This window comes from Equus asinus, chromosome 20 (genome assembly GCF_041296235.1).
Source record: "Equus asinus isolate D_3611 breed Donkey chromosome 20, EquAss-T2T_v2, whole genome shotgun sequence".
Taxonomy (NCBI): Eukaryota; Metazoa; Chordata; class Mammalia; order Perissodactyla; family Equidae; genus Equus; species Equus asinus.
The window spans coordinates 93009304-93029653 of NC_091809.1; the positions used below are offsets into that span (position 1 = coordinate 93009304).

The 20350-nt window shown below is 48.3% G+C and overlaps 2 protein-coding genes across 7 annotated transcripts; one reads left to right on the plus strand and one right to left on the minus strand.

Moving 5' to 3' along the window:
• The first annotated feature begins 2374 nt into the window (after positions 1 to 2374).
• AKIP1 (A-kinase interacting protein 1) lies at positions 2375 to 9884 on the plus strand. 4 transcript variants are annotated; one of them, XM_014844211.3, is made up of 6 exons: positions 2375 to 2485; positions 2695 to 2922; positions 3396 to 3476; positions 5686 to 5769; positions 7398 to 7469; positions 9435 to 9884. In XM_014844211.3, the coding sequence occupies exons 2-6, from the start codon at positions 2701 to 2703 to the stop codon at positions 9576 to 9578; spliced, it is 603 nt and encodes a 200-aa protein (XP_014699697.1). In that variant the 5' UTR covers positions 2375 to 2485; positions 2695 to 2700; the 3' UTR covers positions 9579 to 9884. The 4 variants fall into 4 exon arrangements, with proteins under 4 accessions (XP_014699697.1, XP_070347175.1, XP_014699696.1 ...); XM_070491074.1 differs by lacking the exon at positions 9435 to 9884 and adding an exon at positions 8226 to 8440 and having other exon boundaries at positions 2379 to 2485; XM_014844210.3 differs by having other exon boundaries at positions 2423 to 2922.
• On the minus strand, positions 9876 to 19660 carry C20H11orf16 (chromosome 20 C11orf16 homolog). 3 transcript variants are annotated; one of them, XM_070491062.1, is made up of 7 exons: positions 19376 to 19561; positions 18775 to 18959; positions 17366 to 17522; positions 15283 to 15517; positions 13692 to 14345; positions 11084 to 11235; positions 9876 to 10249 (listed from the first exon to the last, which is right to left on the minus strand). In XM_070491062.1, exons 2-7 carry the CDS (start codon positions 18939 to 18941, stop codon positions 10235 to 10237), a joined length of 1380 nt encoding a protein of 459 aa, XP_070347163.1. In that variant the 5' UTR covers positions 18942 to 18959; positions 19376 to 19561; the 3' UTR covers positions 9876 to 10234. The 3 variants fall into 3 exon arrangements, with proteins under 3 accessions (XP_070347163.1, XP_044608896.1, XP_044608895.1); XM_044752961.2 differs by lacking the exon at positions 9876 to 10249 and adding an exon at positions 19142 to 19213 and having other exon boundaries at positions 10894 to 11235; positions 19558 to 19660; XM_044752960.2 differs by lacking the exons at positions 9876 to 10249; positions 19376 to 19561 and having other exon boundaries at positions 10894 to 11235; positions 18775 to 19122.
• Positions 19661 to 20350: the final 690 nt, after the last annotated feature.

Consider the following 20350-nt stretch of genomic DNA (forward strand, 5'->3'; position numbering starts at 1 on the left):
ATTTTTTTAAAGAAGCCAACCTTACCTTGCCTAATAGGGATCTATTTAAATTAAAAATTAAATCAGTAAATTCAACAAATGTCTATTGAATACCTACTGCTTAATAGGCATTGTATATATAGGGACAAAGAAGCAACAGTTTCCACCTTCAAAGAGTTCATAAACTGTTGGGAGAGAAGGAACCACAATCACATATAATTTAAATCAGATTGGGATAAGTACCCCAATATTGAAAAAAAAAGCCATGGAAACAGGCTGCACCTGGGAATAGCAGACGAAGATTTCAAAAAGTTGACCTCACAAAAGGAAAGTAACACTTCGACTGGAATGGAATTGGCGGTGGGGGAAGTAATAGAATCCTAGGCTGGAGTATTGGCTAAGTGAGGACATATTAGCAGGCAAGGCTGAAGTCTATTAAGATAATAATAATAATTAATATTTACTGAGCATTTACCATGTGCAAGTACTATTCAAAGCACTCTACATATATTAACTTACTTGATCCTCACAACAACCCTATGAGGAATGTACTATTATTATTATTCCCATTTTATAGAAGACAAAACTGAGGTATAGAATGGGTTAAGTAATCTGCTCATGATTACACAGACACTGCTAAAAGTTATGGAGCCAGGATCTTGAAATCCATAAATAATAAAAGAACAAATTCTCTCTCCCCCTCAACCACACTCATTATAAGATGAGTTAACAGGTATCTTAACTACTCTTTCTCTCATTAATTCCTACATCCTTTGAGGCCTAGCTCAAATGCTGCTTTCTCTACAAAGCCTTTCTTGATCTCCCCAACTGAACAATATCTTTCTCCTCTAAGCTTCATAGAACTTTATCTGGTATCAATCTTATGGCAAACAGCTTACAAACAAAATCTTAATATTTTGTTCCTAGCATTACAGATGTTATGTGCATCATTTCCTTTTATTCTCCTTCAGTCTGATCCACTTTCTATTCTCTGCAACTCCTAGGACAGCGCCTGGCACATAATAATGTACCTAATCTATGGAACACTTATTCTTTGCAAGGCATTGTGCTATGCATTTTACAGGAATTCTCTCTCAAAATCTTAGAGCCATCCAATTCACCGTTCAATCGCTATTTTTAGGCCCTTCTGTGAGAGATAGAACACTAGATGCACCTTAAACTCAGTAAACAAGACAGATATGGTTCCTGTCCTCAAGAAGCTCACAGTCTGGGGAGGCTGGTAGTACTAGTATCCCTGAGTGAAGAGATGAGGAAAAGCGAGGCTCAACGAGTTAAGTAATTTGTTTGCCCAGAATCACGCAGCAAAAAAGTGGCAGAGCAGGGAATTCAAACTCAGCTCTCCACACTGGATATTTGGGACCCTGTGCATGTAAACCACTTCGTTCTGAAGGAGGCACTGGATAAACACTCATTGAAGGAAAAGTTTTAGAATACTCCTACAATGAAAACTATCCCAAGGGTAATTAAGACTTTCAATTTCTTTCCGCGAGAGGAAAGCAGGAAACCAGGGAAAGCGCAGATGGAGGTTGTGGTGTTATTCTCATACACACCTGGTAGCTCAGAAGTGCGCATCAAACCATCTGCTGAGGAGACTAGCTCAGCATTGTGACCCTTAAAGGGGACCCTCCTGAGCATCAGTGCTATGCTGCGCGCAGAGTGGTATAGCAGTCACTAATGCGCAGGGAGACCTTGGGCCCCACCTCCCATCAAATAACCAGGTGGAGTGGAGTGGAAGATAATGAGGCACAGTTCCTTAAATGGGCTGCAACTTTTCTGGAAAGGGGACTTCAAACCCCCAGAGAAGAGGCCTCCAAAAACGTGTGACTCCGTACTTCGCAGTGGAGGGCGAGGAAGCTGCCCCGAGGGGATTTCAGGAGACCCTGCAGACACCTCAGGCCCCCTCTGGCTCTGTGGCCCAGAAACACCTGCCTCCTGGTGGAGGCCGCGCGTCCCACCGCCCACAGCCTGGGGCCAGACGGACTCCCTTCTGCCAACGCCACCTTGACAGCCGCACCGTTTGGCCTATCCTCAAAGAGGTTTTAGAGTAGCAGCATGCCAAAATACCGACTAGGCAGAAAGAGGCGCCTGGAGGCACGTGGCTCACTCCCCACAATTTCTTAGCCCAACAGGAGACCACCTGACTGCACCAGGTTCGTCCCGTTAAGCGGCCGAGACGACCTCTAAGAGCCAGGTCCGGGCCCAAGGGCTCCCCCGACAGCGCGGGCTGGCGGCCCCAGCAGCCACCTCCTCTCCGACCCCTACGCCCCGCACACCAACAGTCCCGCCCTGCACTCCGGCAGTTAGTCCGGCAACCAGTGCGGAGGGGCCGCGGCCCAGACGCAGAAGGCGTGTCCGGTGCGGCCGCGCGCCCCGCCCCTTCTCCCGCCCTCCACCAATGGCCTGCGGCGCCGGCGCCGGGCGCTCCAGGCCCAGCCCTCCCTCTCCGGCAGAGCGCTCAGCGCATGCGCCCTGAGAGGCGGGACGGGTGAGGGCCCACTATGGAGGGCGGGGGGAGACAGAAGTGAGGGGGTCGGCGCTCGCCGCCTCGCCCCTGACCCGGAGTCTGGAGCGCGTTGGGGACAGAGCCGGCGGCAGTGGTCACCGGGGAGGTCGAGGCCCCGGCTCCGACCCCAAGCTGGGGCGGGGTCGCGGCGGCCCGCTGACCTGCCGGTGTCTGTGTATGTGCCCGCGCAGGGAGACATGGAGACCTGTTTGGCGGCCGCGGCGCTGAACGGGGTGGACCGACGTTCCCTGCAGCGCTCGGCTAGGCTGGGTCAGGAGGTGCTGGAGCGGGCCAAGAGGAGGGCGGTGGACTGGCGTTCGCTGGAGCTTCCCAAAGGCAGCGTGGGGGTCATTTCCCGGGAGCGGCCCTACCAAGAAAGTCGGCCCGCAGTCGGCCCCTGGCGCCTTCTCCCGGGGGAGGTGAGGGCCCTGTGCTGGGGGAGCAGCCCATTCATTCGCTCAGCGGTGGCCTGTCGGGGACCAGGGCACGCCACACAGAAGCATCTCAGGGACCCTGTCCTTGGCGGAGGCTCTAAAGTATCAGGGCAGTGAACGGAAAAGCCCTTTGAAAACTCTTGACCTTTGACAGATTCTCATTGGGTAGCTTTAGGATACTGGGAATGCTTGGCCCTGGTGGGTTACTTTTTAAAAAAATTCTTACATGTTACCATCTCATAATAGAGGAAAGCCTGCAAACCTGTCTCTGTCCTGGATAAGTTGTATGTCTCTGTATTCCTTTTAGAGTCGGAATTCTTTCCTCAGTAAGATCCTTCTTACTGAAAGAAACTTGCAGAGGCCTTTCGAAAAGTAAAAAGGAAGCTGTTCCCAAAATGACTTCATTCTCCAGTAGGGAGTACCAGATCTCACCTGTGACTTGCCGTTTATTCAAATAGAGAGAAGAAAGACACCCAACCCTCAGTGCTTCCTTCAGAACAATGGCTGAATTCATGGACTATACATCAAGTCAGTGCGGGGTAAGTGTGTGTAAGCCAAAGCCATGCCCCTCCTCGGCCTGCAGATGATCACCAAGTGGATCTCTGGAATGCAGGGAGAAGCTGGAGACGGCCTGTTTGCCCTGCCCTGCCTTCCTGGCCAGGTTGCACTCAGGCAAGAATTTAAACCAGCTGATAAATCCAAGTTAGAATTCATTCAACAAATATTTATCGCATGCCTAACTCTGTAGGTATTATTGAGGATACAGTAGTGAACAAGCCAGAAAAGGTCTCTGCCTTCACTACTGTTTTCAGACTAGTGGGAGAAGAAAAAAACTTATTTGCTAAATTCCAAAGCAATCAGGTTCAAATATTAGGGTTTTTTAAAACTTTGAACTGAACTAAAGTTTAAACAAAACTAGTAGAGTCCCTCGAAGCTGGAACTGAGCCTCTCTGTTTTCAAAACATATTGAAAGAAAAAGTAGAACAAAATCCCTACGTTACATCTTAACCCCCGTTTCAAGTCCCTGGTAATGTAGTTTTTAAGTATGTATGTCCTTGTGGGTCCATATCACTTGTTGGCCACAAAGGTGGTTATGTGGGACAGATGCAGCAAGTCACTGGAGGTGGTGTGGCTCAATGGCAGGAGCAGCCTCCCAGGAATCAGGCCCATGTTCTGCCACTTATTGGCTGTAATGCCTTAGGCCGGTTGGTTTCTCTTGGCCTTACCTTTCCCATCGTAAAATGAAGATCTCTAAAGTCCTTTCCAGTCTTCACAGTCTGTTTCTTTGGTTTCCACTGAGAGATGAACCCCAGAAAATTGCTATAAACTGTAGCATGAAGGACTTATGTGAGATTTTTGGTACCATTCAATGAAATGCGTGAACAAGGTTTTAAGGACCCTCTTCTCAAAACCATACACTCAGATCATCTTTAAGTACTTGAAGGGAATGTTGAAAGCAGGCCAGCCCACATTCAAGGAAGGTGTTCTGTCTTCTAGGAATTACAGCAAACTCTATTGTCTCTTCCAGCCTTAACATTTTGTGATTGTTATGTGGTTGTAAGGTTGCTGGTCTATAAGGGAGAAGGAAGAGAATAACTTGTTTTCGTCCTACTTTTCAATTTCATATATTAAGATTTCAAAAAAATCTCTAATCTTTCTACATCTTTTATAAAATCCCTGTGAATCCCAGAACAGGATTCCAACCAGTGAGATATGGTTCAGAGAATATTTTTATGTTCTTGTTCTGTTAGATGGTTTTAGAAAAATCCATAACTTCGGCTCTACTGTTAAGTGATCAACTTAAACACTTTGGTTCATGGGCAGTAAAAGCAGTAATATTTGTCTTTGGTTTGAGGTTTAGCAAATTGGTATTCTTCATTTTGGTTTTCAGTTCATGCTTCAGTTCAAGTCTCCACCATGGAATGGAGGCTCAGAATCCCTTGGCTTTCTAAAGATAGAGTGAAGAACAGCCTTCTGAGTTTGCCTTCAAAATTTTGAAGCAGCCTCTAAAATACATCGTTAGATCCATGTCCTGAAGTGCTTTCCTTCCCCAGCTTCTTATTCTTTCCATCTCATGCCTTAAACATTGTCCCCACGCTGTGTTCAAAACAAGCAGGCGTGTGATGTCTTCATCATTAGTCATAATCAAGGGCAAGTCTAAGGTTAACTTCGAGGGGGAGGAAGGAAGCAGACAAGAAAAATGTAACTGCTTTCTGATCCTTTGGATTATTCTCCTTAAATTGGAGACCTTGCCCACCCCTCCTCCGCATGGGGAGAACGGAGGAGGGGTGGGAGAGGTCTCTGCATAGCTATTGGGTTTATGTTACACTTCCTGTTATATTTCTAAGTCTCAAGGAGACGCAGTTCTCTCTTGCTTTGCCCTTGTCTGAGACTTAGACAATAAACATGGAGCTCTTGTTTGTCATGAGAGGAGACGAAAGGACATGTGTATTTGAAAATTATTTAACCTGGCAGAAAGCGTGGTCCTGCCCAGCTTTAGTTAGCCAGAGTTCTTGCCCTACAGAGGCAGCAGATGGCAGCAAAGTAATGCCAAATGCAGTTTCCTTCTGGCAGCCACTTTACATGGTCAAAGATTTATGTGACTCAGAGGCCTGTCAAGAGGACAGATAGCTTATGTTCACTCTCTTACCTCCCTTCTTAACCACACTTTGCCCAAGTAACAGGGAATTTTTCGAAAATTTGACCAGATTATTTGGCTACTCAACATCTTTCACATTACTTCTCTAGAAATATTATTCATCTGTGCCAGAGGAAGGAGGGGCAACCCATGTCTATCGTTATCACAGAGGGAAGTCGGAGCTGAATGGCCAGGTGTGTATCCTCAACTGTCCTGTGCTGTGCCCTCAGCCTTCCAAGGTGGAAGACCCTATATTGAGGAGCTCCTGCTGGATTTGTGTTACTGGATGCCTGCGTGACTCAGCATTACAGTGCTCAGTGGACATGTATCAGCTCCCAGCCTTGAAGAACTTACAGTAATGAACATGAAATAAGAGTTTGTCCAAAATATAAGATAGATACCACTGTAAGATCTTCGGTTGAATCTCCAATCCTCGGCCACAGGATTCTTGGGCAGGCTAAAAGAAAAGAGCTTTGGGGCTGGCCCGGTGGTATAGTGATTAAGTTCGTGTGCTCTGCTTCTGCAGCCTGAGGATTGCAGGTTCAGATCCCAGGCACAGACCTACACACCGCTCATCAAGCCATGTGAGGCGGCGTCCCACATACAAAATAGAGGAAGATTGGCACAGATGTTAGCTCAGCGGCAATCTTTCTCAAACAAAAGAGGCAGATTGGCAACAGATGTTAGCTCAGGGCCAATCTTCCTCACAAAAATAAATTAATTAATTTAATTAGTGACTTTAAAAAGAAAAGCTTCAAATATCCTCTTGTACATCTGGAGATAGGAAAGAGATTTTTCATAATCACATATTTTACTCTAAGGTAGTAATAACATGTTTTTGGTAATTTTTAAAAAGAGGGGGTCTCTTTTAACAAAATACTCTTTCTAAAGATAACAATTACAGGCCTCTCACTACAAACTTACCTGTCTTTTGCCACATGTCATTCTGGGGAAGCCAGAGATGCTACTCATTGAACTGGTTCAACAGGAGTCCTTTGTTGTTATTTTTGAGAGATTTCTTTGTTTTTGTTTTTATTTTTAAACTCCCCTGGTTGTATTCAAAGACAGCAAACTTAAGTCCAGAGTGTAATCCACAAGTTGGACTCCTGACTTCTCTGGCCTGTGGGTTTAGGCAGAGGATGGGAGAGTGGCCACAGGGATACCAGAGCGAGGGCTGGACCCACGCTGGAAGTCCCTTCTGTTTTCCTGGCCTGGGATATGAGGAGCAACACCAGAGCCCAAGTCCTGGTTCCCATTTCTGGCCTGGCCTAGTGCTCTCTTAAGTGCGCCTGACCCTAAGGGGGTTACGTGTGGGCAAGAGTCATTCCTGTCCCTCCCATTCCTTCCGGTAAGTGTAAATTCATGCCTCTGAGGGAAATTGACTCTATCGGTTCAGCCTGTTCCCTTCTAGTACCCCAACTCCTGGGAGAAGCACAGAAGAGAATTCTGTTTCCTGAGAGCCTGTGAAGTGTCAGTCACATTTGCACTTTGAATCTTCCCTACAGTCTGGTGTCCCATCGTTATAGACTAGGAAACCAAGGCTCAGAGAAATTCATCTGTCCCTCTCAGCAAACAGCAGAGAGAGGATGCAAACTCAGGTCTGTCTGACTCCAAAGACCATGAAAGGATAAACAGTAATCATGGTAAACATCTGACTAAAAATACCTCACAGAATCCACTAAAAGTCTTAATAACTTAGGTGACAACTGAGAAAAAACTGACAGAACAATTGTTAGTTCCTGATAAGGTAGGAGGAAATTTGTCTTTACAATCCAGAACTGAAAGCTCGGGCACTGATCAATGTTTCTATTTGTCTCATCAGAGAAAAGCCACCTCGCCTGGTCTTGGAGGCATCTATCAAGCGTCAGAGTGTGCTCTAGAGGCAACACAGTCTGTGAGTACAGAACGTCTAGTAAATTGGGCTTAACCACCATTGCAGTTCCATGAACCAGTCGACCTGGTTGTTATAGGGTTTTAGGTACTGGATATGTAGTATTTTGAAGTTGGGATGTTTTTACCCTTGGGAGGAGAGTACGCCATTTTGGCTCAGTGTTAAATTATGTTTTCTTGGTATCCTTCCTTCACTTGAAGCTTCAGGGACACTCTTTGTGTCTGAACTCATGGTTGTGGTTGGAAAGAATGTGAAGTATTCACATCTCAGTTCCTACAGCTCAGCTGGGCTGGCGCTGAGTCCTGCTGGAATTCCATCGTCTGTTCCAGCAGCAGGGGGGCCTGACCCTCCTGCTTACAGAGTGAAAACCATCACTGGAGTTCTGAAACATACATTTGGTTAGATCGGGTTCCAAAACATTTGAAGGGATTTGTTCCCATTTTCCACCAATGTTTCTCTGTAAAAACATAGTGATGAGTTTTTCATCCTTATGATAAAGTACTCTTTAATTCATGAACCCAGGGAATCTTTTGGAACTTGGAAGGGCTGGAATTCTGAGGAAAGGAACTCCAGCATGTTGCTGCAATAGTTTGCTTAATTTTTGTTTGTATGTAATGTGCTACTAGCCAGGATTCAGAGTATACTAGAATTAATAACAACTAAGAATATTCTACTTCTAGTACAAATAGAAGTTGTTAGGCTTAGATGCCTCCAATACATGCTGGATTTTGGTCACACTAATCTTCTTGATGTTCACAGTGTTGGAATCACAGATGCCAGTCTTACCTCTGGTGTTTCCTTTTATGCAGACAAATGAAGCCTCCTTGGCTTTCTGCAATTCTGATGTAGCTGTATTTTCTGAAACCTACGTTTGTTTACTTACATTCTTACATATTTACTTACACAGTTGATGACCAATAAATAGTTGTGGCATTGTCATATGCGTTCATGTCAGTTAAATGATATTAGACCTCCAATTTTGCAGTAACTGGGCATAAAGCAGCTTTGGAAAAAATTGGCTTCAAATCTATATGCAAGGTGAAAGGGGAAGAAGTTTCATAAAAGTATAAATATTATCATTTATTCCTCCCAGTGGAATTTGCTGGCCGGTGGTTTGGTTTTTCCCCCTGGATATGGTGGTAGAAATGACAACGTCTGCCTGTGCTCCTTCTGAGCATTGAGTGAGCATGTAGTCATATTCCAGCTGTGGTTTGAGACTTGGCTCTTTTGCCATTTGCACTCCTGTGCCTGCACACCTGCCACGACCCACTCCCCAGCCACGCATGAAGTCTGTCCTTGGAGGATGTTTTGTGTTCTGCTCAGCTATAAACATAAATCTTTCTATTCACTCCAGCTGCCAGTGTTTTGCACTATAGGAGAACCAGTCCTTCAAGGGAAGGCTTTTGCCAACCAGCTGACTCGCAGCATGACAAAATGAAATCTGCTCATAGTCTTCTCATCTTTGGGAGAAAAGAAATGTTTCATCTTCCTAATAATTTAGCAGAGCACAGTTCAAAAGAATGATTCTCATTGTTCCACTGTGCCTTGCCATTGCTGTTAATCTGTGCTGACGAGTGCCATTGTCTGCTTTTGAACCCCAAAACAATGGTCATTAGCCCTTCCCTCTACCTAATCCTTATCTTTCTACTCCAACTAGAATGCTCCTTTTGTGACCTTTCATGTTCCTGTAATGCTTTAGCATTTACAGAGCGTTTTCACCTACATGCTTATTTGTGAGGTAGGTATTATCAGTTTTAGAAATAAGGAAACAAGCATAAGGCGAGATGGAGACTTACCTAAACGGCAGTCCTATTATGTGGCCAAGCTGAGCTTTCAAGCAGGACCTCCGCCTCCTACATTAGTGCTTCATTCCGTCTCACCTCTGGCTCACAAAGGCAGCCTGGTGGAGGTGTCCTGACAGCACTAGGATATAAAATCTAACCTGCTAATAGCCGCTTTTCCTTCTAGGCAGAGAACATCCCTAAGGACCTCTACATAGAAGTATATCCGGGGACCTATTCCGTCACTGTGGGTGCAAATGACTTAACCAGGAAGACTCATGTGGTAGCAGTTGATTCAGGACAAAGTGTGGACTTGGTCTTCCCCATGTGATGTTGACCATCACAGTCATCATATCACCTTTTTTTTAAGTAGCAAGAAGAATAAAGCCACTATATTATTCTCTTAATATTTACACATTAATCCTGCTTTTAGTACCGACTGTAGAGGGTGAGCCTTCCTGGGACCTGGAGTTCATCTCTTTAAGTGCCTATTTTAACTTGAAAGTATAGAAGTCCCTCCACCCTCTCTTGCCTGAAGGTAATAATGTAATGATGCTGTCTGGATAGTTTTTATTGCTTGATTTCCAAGTAAAGGTTAATTATGATAATAAAGGGAGCTATTTGGAAATAAAGAGAATTCCTTTTTATTGGTATTAAGAGGTGAAACCAAACGTCGCTCATGTACAACTGTAGGCTTTATGAAAAGATGGCAGAGAGGCTGGGGACACATTTGTCCAAAGCAGGCCGACCAGCCCTGCAGCTTCTGTGGAAGAGGCATCCCCAAGCAGATTTCACCAGGCCCCTGGCAGGGAGCCCTGGCCAGGGCCGCCACACTCCTGTGCCCCCTGCTGCCACTCATCTTCAGGGAAGTCAATGGGGTGAAGATGCTGCTGCTTATTCGACTATCATCTATAGCCCGTACTCTACCTCCTTCCGTCGAAGGCCTTGTCGGCCACTTTGTAACTCTTCCTCAGGTATCTACCACCACTACTCTTTAGCTTCCTGTAAGAGAAAAAAATCCTGAGAGTCTTATGCCGACTATAATTTTAAGGATCAAAAATCATTGATTTTAAAGAGTCACTGATGTGTCCTAAACTTCTTTAAGCTACCCCACCAACAGTCTTGCTGCATCTCTCAGTTTAGGTGCCTGGTGATTCATCTCCTTTGAACATAACAGGTCTTTCTTCAGGAAAAATGCCAGCATTTTATACGATAAGGAGAGCTATATTATTAGTATTATTTTTAAAGATTTTATTTTTTCCTTTTCCTCCCCAACGCCCCCTGGTACATAGTTGTATATTCTTCATTGTGGGTCCTTCTAGTTGTGGCATGTGGGACGCTGCCTCAGCCTGGTTTGATGAGCAGTGCTATGTCCATGCCCAGGATTCGAACCAACGAAACACTGGGCAGCCTGCAGCGGAGCGTGCGAACTTAACCACTCGGCCACGGGGCCAGCCCCAAGGAGAGTTACATTAGCATTCCTAGTGAGGAAGACTCCCATGGACAGAGGGCCTAGTAAAGCAGACCCATGCCCATCACCAGGGTAGAGGGTCATTTAAACGGGGATCCTTGCACCCCCCCCCCCGCCTCCCCAAGAAGCCTATGATGAACTTCATGATTTCTGTAAACCTCTGAAATTGTATGCAAAATTACGGGTATGTACATTTTCCTGGGAAGAGGGTCCATGGGTTTTATCATCCTCAAAAGGGGTGTGACCCCAAAAGGTCAAAGAACCATCTAAGGAGCCCTTACAGAGCCCCTCCAGCCACTCTGCTTTACCTAGATCCTCGGGGCTTTTAGACTAAGGGGAATTCTGGTTCCTCTGATATGTTGTACCTGGCTCAGTTTTCTGCGTTCAGCTTTTGGCAGGACCTGCAGTGGCTTCATGTCGGTTGCTTCCAGGACCAGCTCCTTGGTGCTCCCCACCACTGTAGTTTGTTGCTGTGGTTTGTTGCCCTTTTCTTTCTGGATGTTGCCACCTCTTGTTCCTAAACAGCAAAATTCAGTTATGTTAAATATGCCAGCATTTTGATGAGATGAGTTGTGATGACTTAAGTAGAACTGCATGAAGGATCACAGACTCTATTAACTATCTGTAAGCTCCAAGCATTGTTCTCTGTTTTTAAAGAGAAATAAAGTTTGTTAGTCATTTCTGGCCATGGTGCTTTTGGAAAAGGTTATATCTGATAACCAGATTTGGAATTGAGTGGGAGAAGTTATCAGACACGTTTTTCAAAACAGCCAGTAGGGGAAGCAAAGGTAAGCAACCACCACCAGTCGAAGGAGCTTATAAATCACACTGATCATAAAGAAGAGATAGTAACGTGATGGGACCACAAGTTTTAAGAGGTTGAATGAGGCAAAACAAAAATAATGGGAGATGTGACTTCCTGAGGAATAGGGCAGTAACATAAAAAAGGAAGGAACACTTCGAAAGAATCCATCCCCTCCCTGACTTTTAAAACTACAGATTGAATCCTGTTTCAGTCCTAAGCAAGGGAGGAGGGTAACGTGACTGCCGGCAGCCAGCAAACTGGTTCTTCAGGATCCAGGATCATTAGGTTAGGATCATACAGTGACCTCACTGCCTGTAACTAAAGTAACAAAGTGTGGAGGGCACAGGGACCCACCCAAGAGCCTAACTCCTAAGAGGCAGAGCCTGAGAAGACGGTCAAGTGTCGGTACTTGATGGCTATCAAGCACAGTTAGGAGAAGCAGAGCAGCACATTTCCCTAAAAGGACACAAAATCTGGAGCGGGGGAAGGAAAGCTCTGGTGTTTGCTGTGGTTTCCAGCCCTGGCACACACGTGGTTTTATGCACTTCACCCTCACTGATGGCACTCAATACCCCATCTATGACAAGGGCTGGGGGTGGCCCCTTTCCCCACACCCCATCTCAGGCATTTTCTCCATAGCTTTGGGCACGGAATTGGGACCTGGCAGAGGGCAGGTCCATTGATTCTTGGGGTTTAGCTCCAAAAATCAGCCTTTGCATGGAGCATAACAAATGATCCAGTATCTAAAGGAGAGCCAGACCAAGTGTCTGAAGCCAATTATTAGAATTTATTTTGGGGGCCAGCTCTGTGGCCGAGTGGTTAAGTTCATACACTCCGCTGCGGCAGCCCAGGGTTCGGATCCTGGGCGCAGACATGGCACCGCTCATCAGGCCACATTGAGGTGGCGTCCCACATCCCACAACTAGAAGGACCTGCAACTAAGATATACAACTATGTACGGGGGGGTTTGGGGAGATAAAGCAAAAAAAAAAGAAGATTGACAACAGTTGTTAGCTCAGGTGCCAATCTTTAAAAAAAAAAAATTATTAAAAAAAATTTATTTTGGGGGGAAAAAACCTTTAGAGTGGATCTGTTTAAATATGGTGATGGGGAGAGAGACTGAATGTTAAATGTAGGTGGCTGGGCAATGGAGATAAGCGCAGTGTATGCTTAAGGCCAAGGAAATTTGGACTGGATCAGGTTTGGAACGAGTCTAGATAAATGCTATGCAGCAAGCCACAGCAGTGGGAAGGCAGGCTGGGTACCTGGGGCAGGTCTGACCACCATGGCCCCTCTAGTTACCCCACTGGCATTCCTCTCCCTGAGGCTGGGCCTGGTGCTGTCTCAGTTGCTCTCTTTTGGATAGGTACAGCTTTTCTTTCTCCACTCTGTCCTGAAGCAGGAGGCAGTGGAAGCTATGGAGAATTTATCATGAAAACTCTTAGATTTCGGCACCATTTTCTTCATATTATCACTTGTTGGGTGGGCATATCTAGTAGAAACAGCTGTTTCCAAGTGGCTTCTGCCAACGCCTCCCACTTGAAATAGGAGTGACCTATTTTACAGAAGCCCAGGAACCTCCACCACTCTAAGGTAAAGAAGTTTGGGGACGGCTGCAGATTGCCAGCGACAGTAACACGGCCTCCCCCTTAGTTGTAAAGGATGAGCAGCACAGTGCAGTGCGCTGGTTCTTCCCACTAACTTACTGACGGGCCCACCTGGACAGGAGGGCCCGATGGGCCCGATGACCAATTTTAAAGACCAGTTTCTGTGCTCCTTGGGGCATTGAAGACTCTAATCAACACCTGGAGGCATTTTGACTATTCATCTAGAGAAAAATCAGGGCTTCCGAGAAAAAAGGTGGGGAGCAGAACAGACAGTGGCAGTGCCCTGCCAGTGGAGACTAGTGAAAAAAGAAGACAATTGTAGACAATTGTTAAATGAGAATGCAAACCTTAGCGCAAAGATCAGCCCGTCCTTTCTTGCTGGGCTTTATTGCTTAAATGGAAACCTACCATTTCCTTCTTATCACAGCCTCCCCTTCAACATGACCACACTCATAAGTGTTACTGCCAATCCCAGCACAGTGGACGTGTGCATCAGATTCCTAAGAGACATGTGAGAGGGAAGGAGCAGTGGCCTCAGCCCTGCCTTAGAAGAAGGAATACCTGGCTTCCCAGGGTGGGGCTCAGGCCCATTTCTCCTCCAGTACCTCCACTCAGGCTGGCAGAGGCCGCTCTGCCTCCTTGGAGACTTCTCCAGAAGGATGGGGTCTGTGTTGACTGTGCTGTCCACCATCAGCCTCTGGGGGAGGCCCATCTCCAGATCATTCTCCAAATCCTCTTCTTCACAAGAGGAGGAGGAGGAGGAAGGAACAGCCATAGGAGCTTGCACTGCTACTTCCTCCTCTTTAGGACCCTCTAGGGGCAAAAGCTGTGCTGTGGGCTTCAGCTCTGCCTCTGGACGTTCTGTGGCTGTGACCCCTGAGGTCCTGGTGAGAGGCCACCAGGTGGGTCCAACCAAGGGGCAGCAGCAGAGGCAGCCCTGGCACAGCAGCTGGCAGCAGGCGTAGGGGTGGCAGGGAGGGCACAGGAACGGAGTGCCCAGAGGAAGCCCGTTGGAGACATATCCAGTGACCGGCCCTAGCAGAGGGCAGCAAGGGGCCCAGAGGAGGGGACTGGGGTGCTCCCTGGTGAAAGGCTTGTGCAGCCTCTCCACAGCCTTCTTCCAGACAGCTGGGGGCACCCACCTGACCCCACCTAGAGGCACTGTGGCTATCTTGCCATTCCAGAAGTGAACTGTAATTTCTTCTTCTTTTGATGCTACATAACAGAAAAGAGCAACATTTTGTTATAATTATCTCTCCTATAGCATGGCATAAGGGTTCTCTTAACCCAAAAAGCAAAACCTCAGTTGAGCCCCTTTGCTCTGCCTGCCTGCCTGCCTGCTCATGCGCACCTCTCCCAGGAGAGCCTGCCAGGAACGTTCCCTCACCTGCTCCATATTTACCACCGCTTCCTGGTGTACTTGGACGTGCCTCCCTGTCTCGATTTTCATGTCAAAACTAAAATGCATCCTCAGGTCGGGGAAGGGAAAGAGAAGCCTCCTTCTGTCATTCTCTGAATTGAAATGATGCTGACTGGCCAGCCCTGCACAACAGGACTGTTCCAGTGCCTGGACAGCTTGGCAGGGGAGGGGTCGTGAGTACTGGTGTGACCTTAGGATAACCCCCCCACACCATAGGTTAGCTAACCAATATAGACATGGTAGATTTAGGGGGCCGGCCCAGTGGCGCAGTGGTTAAGTTCGCACATTCCGCTTCTCGGCGGCCCGGGGTTCGCCAGCCCAGATCCCAGGTGCGGACACGGCACCACTTAGCAAAAGCTATGCTGTGGTAGGTGTCCCACGTATAAAGTAGAGGAAGATGGGCATGGATGTTAGCTCAGGGCCAGGCTTCCTCAGCAAAAAAGAGGAGGACTGGCAGTAGTTAGCTCAGGGCTAATCTTCCTCAAAAAAAAAAAAAAACAAGACATGGAAGATTTAGGCCATTTGCCCTGATAAAAAATATTTTATAATCTGAAAGATATGATCTGTGTATCTGTTGCCACCCCCAGGATTAAGCTGCAAGTGCAGGGGTAAGGATTTTTTTTAATGCCTCTAACACCCTTAAGCTATAAAGACTTTAGCCCTTTGCTCTCTCCCCTGGCCTGATCACCAGCCTGGCTCCTTCTGGGGGAGAGAAAGAGCAGCTCCCCTTACCTCTCTTGGGGTCTCTTGCCTCCAAGCCCAAGAGAACAGTGCCAGGGCCATACCGCTGTCGGTCTGGCTCCCAGGGTGCCAGCACCTTGTCCCCAGGTTGCAGTGAGTAATCCATGGACGGCAAGAACTGAATAACATCATCTTCTAAGACCACGCTCTGCTGCTGGGCTGGCAGCTTCGGGCCTGTGACAAGGGGAGCCTCAAATTCCACAAGCAGGGCCCCCTGCCTCTCCAGCTGTGGGCAAGAAAACACTCAGAATAAGATCTGGCACTAGGAGGTACGACAGGGAGCACACAGTTCCCTGTAATGCCCTAGAACCAGGCCCAGCGTCTTCCTCACCAACGGGAGGGCCATCTAGAGAAGGGACAGGGACAGGTGCTGCTGAGCACTGTTTATGGCAGACAGGCAGGCTGTAGTACAGATGCTCTCCCCTCCACCTCTTCTTGCCATTGGCCACTCTCATTTATCACTTCCTGCCTTTCTTTTCCTCTTCTCTTCCTTTTCTCCTATCTATATTTTTGGCCAGGAGTAACCTGGGTCTTCTAGATCTTTCCCCAGTGCACTCCCCCTCCTCTCAGCACTTCCAAGATGTGTTGTCCTTGTGTCCAAGACCAACTAGGGACAGTATGTTCATCCACAGGCCCACATGGGCCAGGAGTTGCTGTGGCTGGTCGGGCAGCCCTCTGCACTGCCGTTGCATCAGTGAGGAATGGTTTGGCTAAGTAAATGAGCAGCATAAAAGAGAGGGCGGGAGAGGTACTTACGCTAAGTAAAATATAAGCTGTTTTGAGAACTCAGCATGATTTTGAAGAGAGAGAAAGTCTGGTTACAAATTACTTTTATCAGATCACTAGACAGAACCTATATTTGAGCAAAACTCTGCTAATATTTCATTTGAATTCACATATTAGTTACTTGAAAATGACAAAATGACTTTTGATTGGAAATTCTATAATTCATGTCTCTTTAGAATTCACATTAGTCTTCCCTCCCTCATGGATCCACATTCACAAAGTCGGACTCTGAAAAGAAGAGAAAAATCCCAAAGAAGTAAGCAGCCACTGAAATAAAGCTGCCGCCTGGCTCCCAGCATGAGGGGGACCGTGCTTCTGGGCATGTGGGCACACAGGAGTGCATGTGGACAAACACGTTTTGCTCTTCTTTCCATAGGCTGGTGCCCATTAATTCAACACACCGAACAAAGTACTTTTACTGTACATTTTCTTCACTGTTATGGGTTCAATTGTATCCCCCCAAAATTCATATGGTGGAGTCCTGGCCCCTAATACCTCAGATTGTGACCTTATTTGGGAGTACGGTTGCAGATACAATTAGTTAAGACAAAGTCATACTGAGTATAGCTGAGTAGGGTGGGCTCCTAATCCAACGAGTATTGTCCTTATAAAAAGGGGAGATTTGTGCCGGCCCTGTGGCCGAGTGGTTAAGTTCGCGCGCTATGCTTTGGCGGCCCAGGGTTTCACCAATTCGAATCCTGGGCACAGATATGGCACCGCTCATCAAGCCATGCTGAGGAGGCATCCCACATGCCACAACTAGAAGGACCCACAACTAAAAATACACAACTATGTAGCGGGGGGCCTTGGGGAGAAAAAGGAAAAATAAAATCTTTGACAAAAAGGGGAAATTTGAACACAGACATGCACACAGCGAGAACACCACGTGAAGATGAGGCAGAGATCAGAGTGATGCTTCCACAAGCCAAGGAACACCAAAGATGGCCAGCAAACCACCAGAAGTTAGGAAAGGCCCATGGAACAGATTCTTCCTCACAGCCCGCGGAAAAACCAGCTCGGCCAACACCTGGACTTCCAGTCTCCAGAAGTGAGAGACAATAAATTTCTGTTATTTAAGCTGCTGAGTTTGTGGACTTTGTTACACAGCCCAAGCAACCCAATACACTCACTGACATTACATTTTCACTTCTGCAAAGTGGCCATGGAAGATCTGTGCTTATCCAAGAAACTGCACTGCCAGGCAGGGCGCACACAGCTGAGGCCCATCAGGTATGACAGGGCCACCCACAGGAGCATGCCTGGGAGATGTGGGGAGTTAGGGACTTGCCTCTGGAGCAGCCTTGATCTGAGCCCGGTAATAAAAGCCGTCTGGTTCCCTTCTTGCCAGGACCCATGTGTCAGCACCATCTCCAACTCTTCCCAGCCAGCCAAGCCCCTGCCATGCTGGGTCAGCAACATGGAGACATGGGGGATAAGCTGCATAACTGGGGAAAAGCAAACGGAATTAGGGAATGGAGAAGACCAAGCCCTAAGAATATCAAGAAACACATTTCACTGTTAAATCTGAGCCGCACCATGGTGCGTGTAGGACATACAGGGCTACGTGGAACAGAAATCCATGGAAAAAGTGGCAATCGATGACTTCCGGTAAGATGAGGTAAACTATTGGAACGGGGAGAAGGAGAGGACAGTGAAGGAAACCATCGTTTGAGGATTGGGAATTGTTTCAAGGTAATCAAAATGTGATTAGCCTTGATATAGTGAAGTTAACACTGGCTCCGAGACTAGACAGCAGACCAAGAAAGGGGACCGGAAGGTAAATCCTACGGCGGTGTGTGGGATTCCCAGATGATGTGTGGAGGCTCGGATGGTAAGGCCAAAGAGCAAAATTGTGAGGCTGCTTGGCGCTGTGGGGTCAGAAAAGAGAAGGAAGTGTGTGAGCAGGGGAAGCACAGAGGAGCTGACTAAGGGGCTGTGAGACAGAAAAATGGAGAAGCTGGTTCTGGGAAATTTTGCAGACAGGGCCAAGCCCCGGGGAGAAATGTTGAGTTAGGGTTTGGGTTTCTCGGGAAGCTATTTACTTTGTGGGCAAGCCTGCATACAGGGATGCTTAACTCTGCCTTTGAAGGAGCTAGTCCACACAGGTGAATCAAGAAAGGGGGCGATTAAGGGTTCAAGCCAGCGTATCCCTAACCTGGGCAGACTGAATTGAGTAGCCTGGACAGGAATCCCCGAGACTTAACTTGCATGTGCTTCTAGGCTGAGGTTCCTTCCCCTTCTGGTGTGCACCCTGTGGACAGCTGACTGAGGGTACTATTCAGGAGAAGCCAGGATAACTGAGGGAACGTGAGGAGGGGCCTGGAGACCTCACCTGGCTGTTGGTTGCAGGAACCCTAACTTCTCACATGGTGCCAGGGCAAGTCTCATAGGTGGTGGTAAAATAAGCTAGAAACTTTATAACGTGATGCCTGCCTGCCTTCTCTCACACATGCCAACTCTGACATCCCCACTCTGCTGCAAGGGGGCACGAAAGCCAGATCAACCCTTGAGGTCCCCGGGAGTACAGTTTAGACAGGGATAATATAATACCCCGAGCAAATCACAGCCCACACAGTAAAGGACCCTTTCGGCCTTCCCAGGCAGCCAGTTGTCTCCCTCGTGGTACGCCATCTAGCGCCAAGAACAGAGAGGAAAAGGCCGGGGCACACCGCTGCCGCAGAGGGGCAGAGCCAGTACCTGGTGAGGGCGCTGTGCCCAGGGAGCCAGGGCGCTTGGAGGGCGAAGGGGCAGGCGAAGGAGAGGTCCCAGCGGGGAGCCGCGCCGGCCCAGGCAGGGGCCCTCAGGGTCGGGGCGACGCTGCAGTATTTGGGCAGAGGCATCCCAGGCCCCGCGGAGGATTCCATGGTCTTCGGGGAAAGCACCTGAGAACGAGCGCCGCCGGTACCTGAGCGGCAGCCCGCGCCCGGCAGAGGGCGCCCGGCTCCGGGTCCGCGCCTCCCGGCCCCCGCCCCACGGCCGCCCGGGCCCCTCGGCTCAGGAAATGGGGGAGGGGTCGAAGGAGCCGGGGCTGCGATTTTCCAGAAGGCCAGCTGTCAATCCTCACAGCCGGCCGCCTGCGAGATCTCTTCGCCTCCGCTCCTGGGTTACCGCTCGGGAGACGATATATGGAAAGCACCTGGCACACAAGTAGCTCCGTTTACGTTAGTTCCTGCCTCCTCCCTCCTCCCCAGTTGTAGGGATTCCCGGGGGAAGGACTATTCTTCCCTCCACAAATCCTAACCCTGATGACAAACTGACCCCTAACCCAAGCCCCAGACTCTCCTCCTAACCCAGGCACCTCCGGCACTAACGATGGCCCCAGGCCCAGCTGAGATCCCAGAGCCCCGGCCTCTGTGGACCCTTCAGAGGCGGCAGCTGCCACCCCGCGCCCAAGATCACACTCCACTAGCCCAGCCCACCAGAGTCCTGTTAGGGTCTGCCCCTGCCCGAGCCCACAGGTCTGACCCCAAGGGCACTTACTCACAGCCCCAAACTCCTCCACCTCAGCCTCGGCCCTTCTGACAGTTGGGGCTCAGGGCCTCAGCCCAACTGACTCCTGGTTGCCTAGCAGGTTGCCATGGATGCCAGCCAGCAGGAACGCTGTGGGCCGAGAGAGTGTACTGAGCAATGCAGAGGGGTGACAGGGGACCTTGGGAGGCGTGAGCGTGGGCGGGGGTAGGGGGTTATTTTTCATCTTTCTCTTTGAAGAGGGGGACAGGGAGTATTGGAGAGAAAGATCACTTGCAGCCTCAATTCCCAAAAGCTCAGGCTTCCCGCTGCTGGAAGAGTCAGTCCTGGTGGGACGCCCTCAGGGATCCCAAGAGAGTCCTGTGAGGGAGGGAGCTGACCCTACAGAGACTCAGGGCTATTGATCTGCTCCACTCTGTGCAGACAGGAGGCTGGAGTAGGGGGAGCCGCTGGCTGGCCTAGGGACTCTTAAGATAGAATTTGTCCATAGTTTAAAACAAAAGAACCAAAAGTGTGGGCATGTTTGTCTGTAACAGACAGGACTCTGCTGAGAAGCAGAGGTGTGGTGACCACATGGGATGGTGGGAGTGGAAAATGGTGACCAAAGAAACAGAAGCCTAGATTCGGCTCTCATTCATAAGGCTGGTATTTTGAGGCATCTGACAATCATTGTGCACCAGTTGTGAAATCGGCTCTACACGAGGTTGACATACAGGAAGCCATATTGTGGAAAAGAAACCATATTGTAACTTTGAATGACCTCTGATGAACTAGCCCAGACATGCTCTGTAGATTTTGTGGCCCC

Coding starts and splice junctions, on each gene's coding strand:
- AKIP1 (XM_014844211.3), top strand. CDS start 2,701: ATGGAGACCTGTTTGGCGGCCGCGGCGCTGAACGGGGTGGACCGACGT. Junction 2,923..3,395: donor GGCGCCTTCTCCCGGGGGAG/GTGAGGGCCCTG, acceptor TTATTCAAATAG/AGAGAAGAAAGACACCCAAC. Junction 3,477..5,685: donor ATACATCAAGTCAGTGCGGG/GTAAGTGTGTGT, acceptor TTACTTCTCTAG/AAATATTATTCATCTGTGCC.
- C20H11orf16 (XM_044752961.2), bottom strand. CDS start 18,941: ATGGAATCCTCCGCGGGGCCTGGGATGCCTCTGCCCAAATACTGCAGC. Junction 15,518..17,365: donor AGATCAAGGCTGCTCCAGAG/GCAAGTCCCTAA, acceptor TCTTGCCCACAG/CTGGAGAGGCAGGGGGCCCT. Junction 11,236..13,691: donor GCCCCACCCTGGGAAGCCAG/GTATTCCTTCTT, acceptor TTTGCTGTTTAG/GAACAAGAGGTGGCAACATC.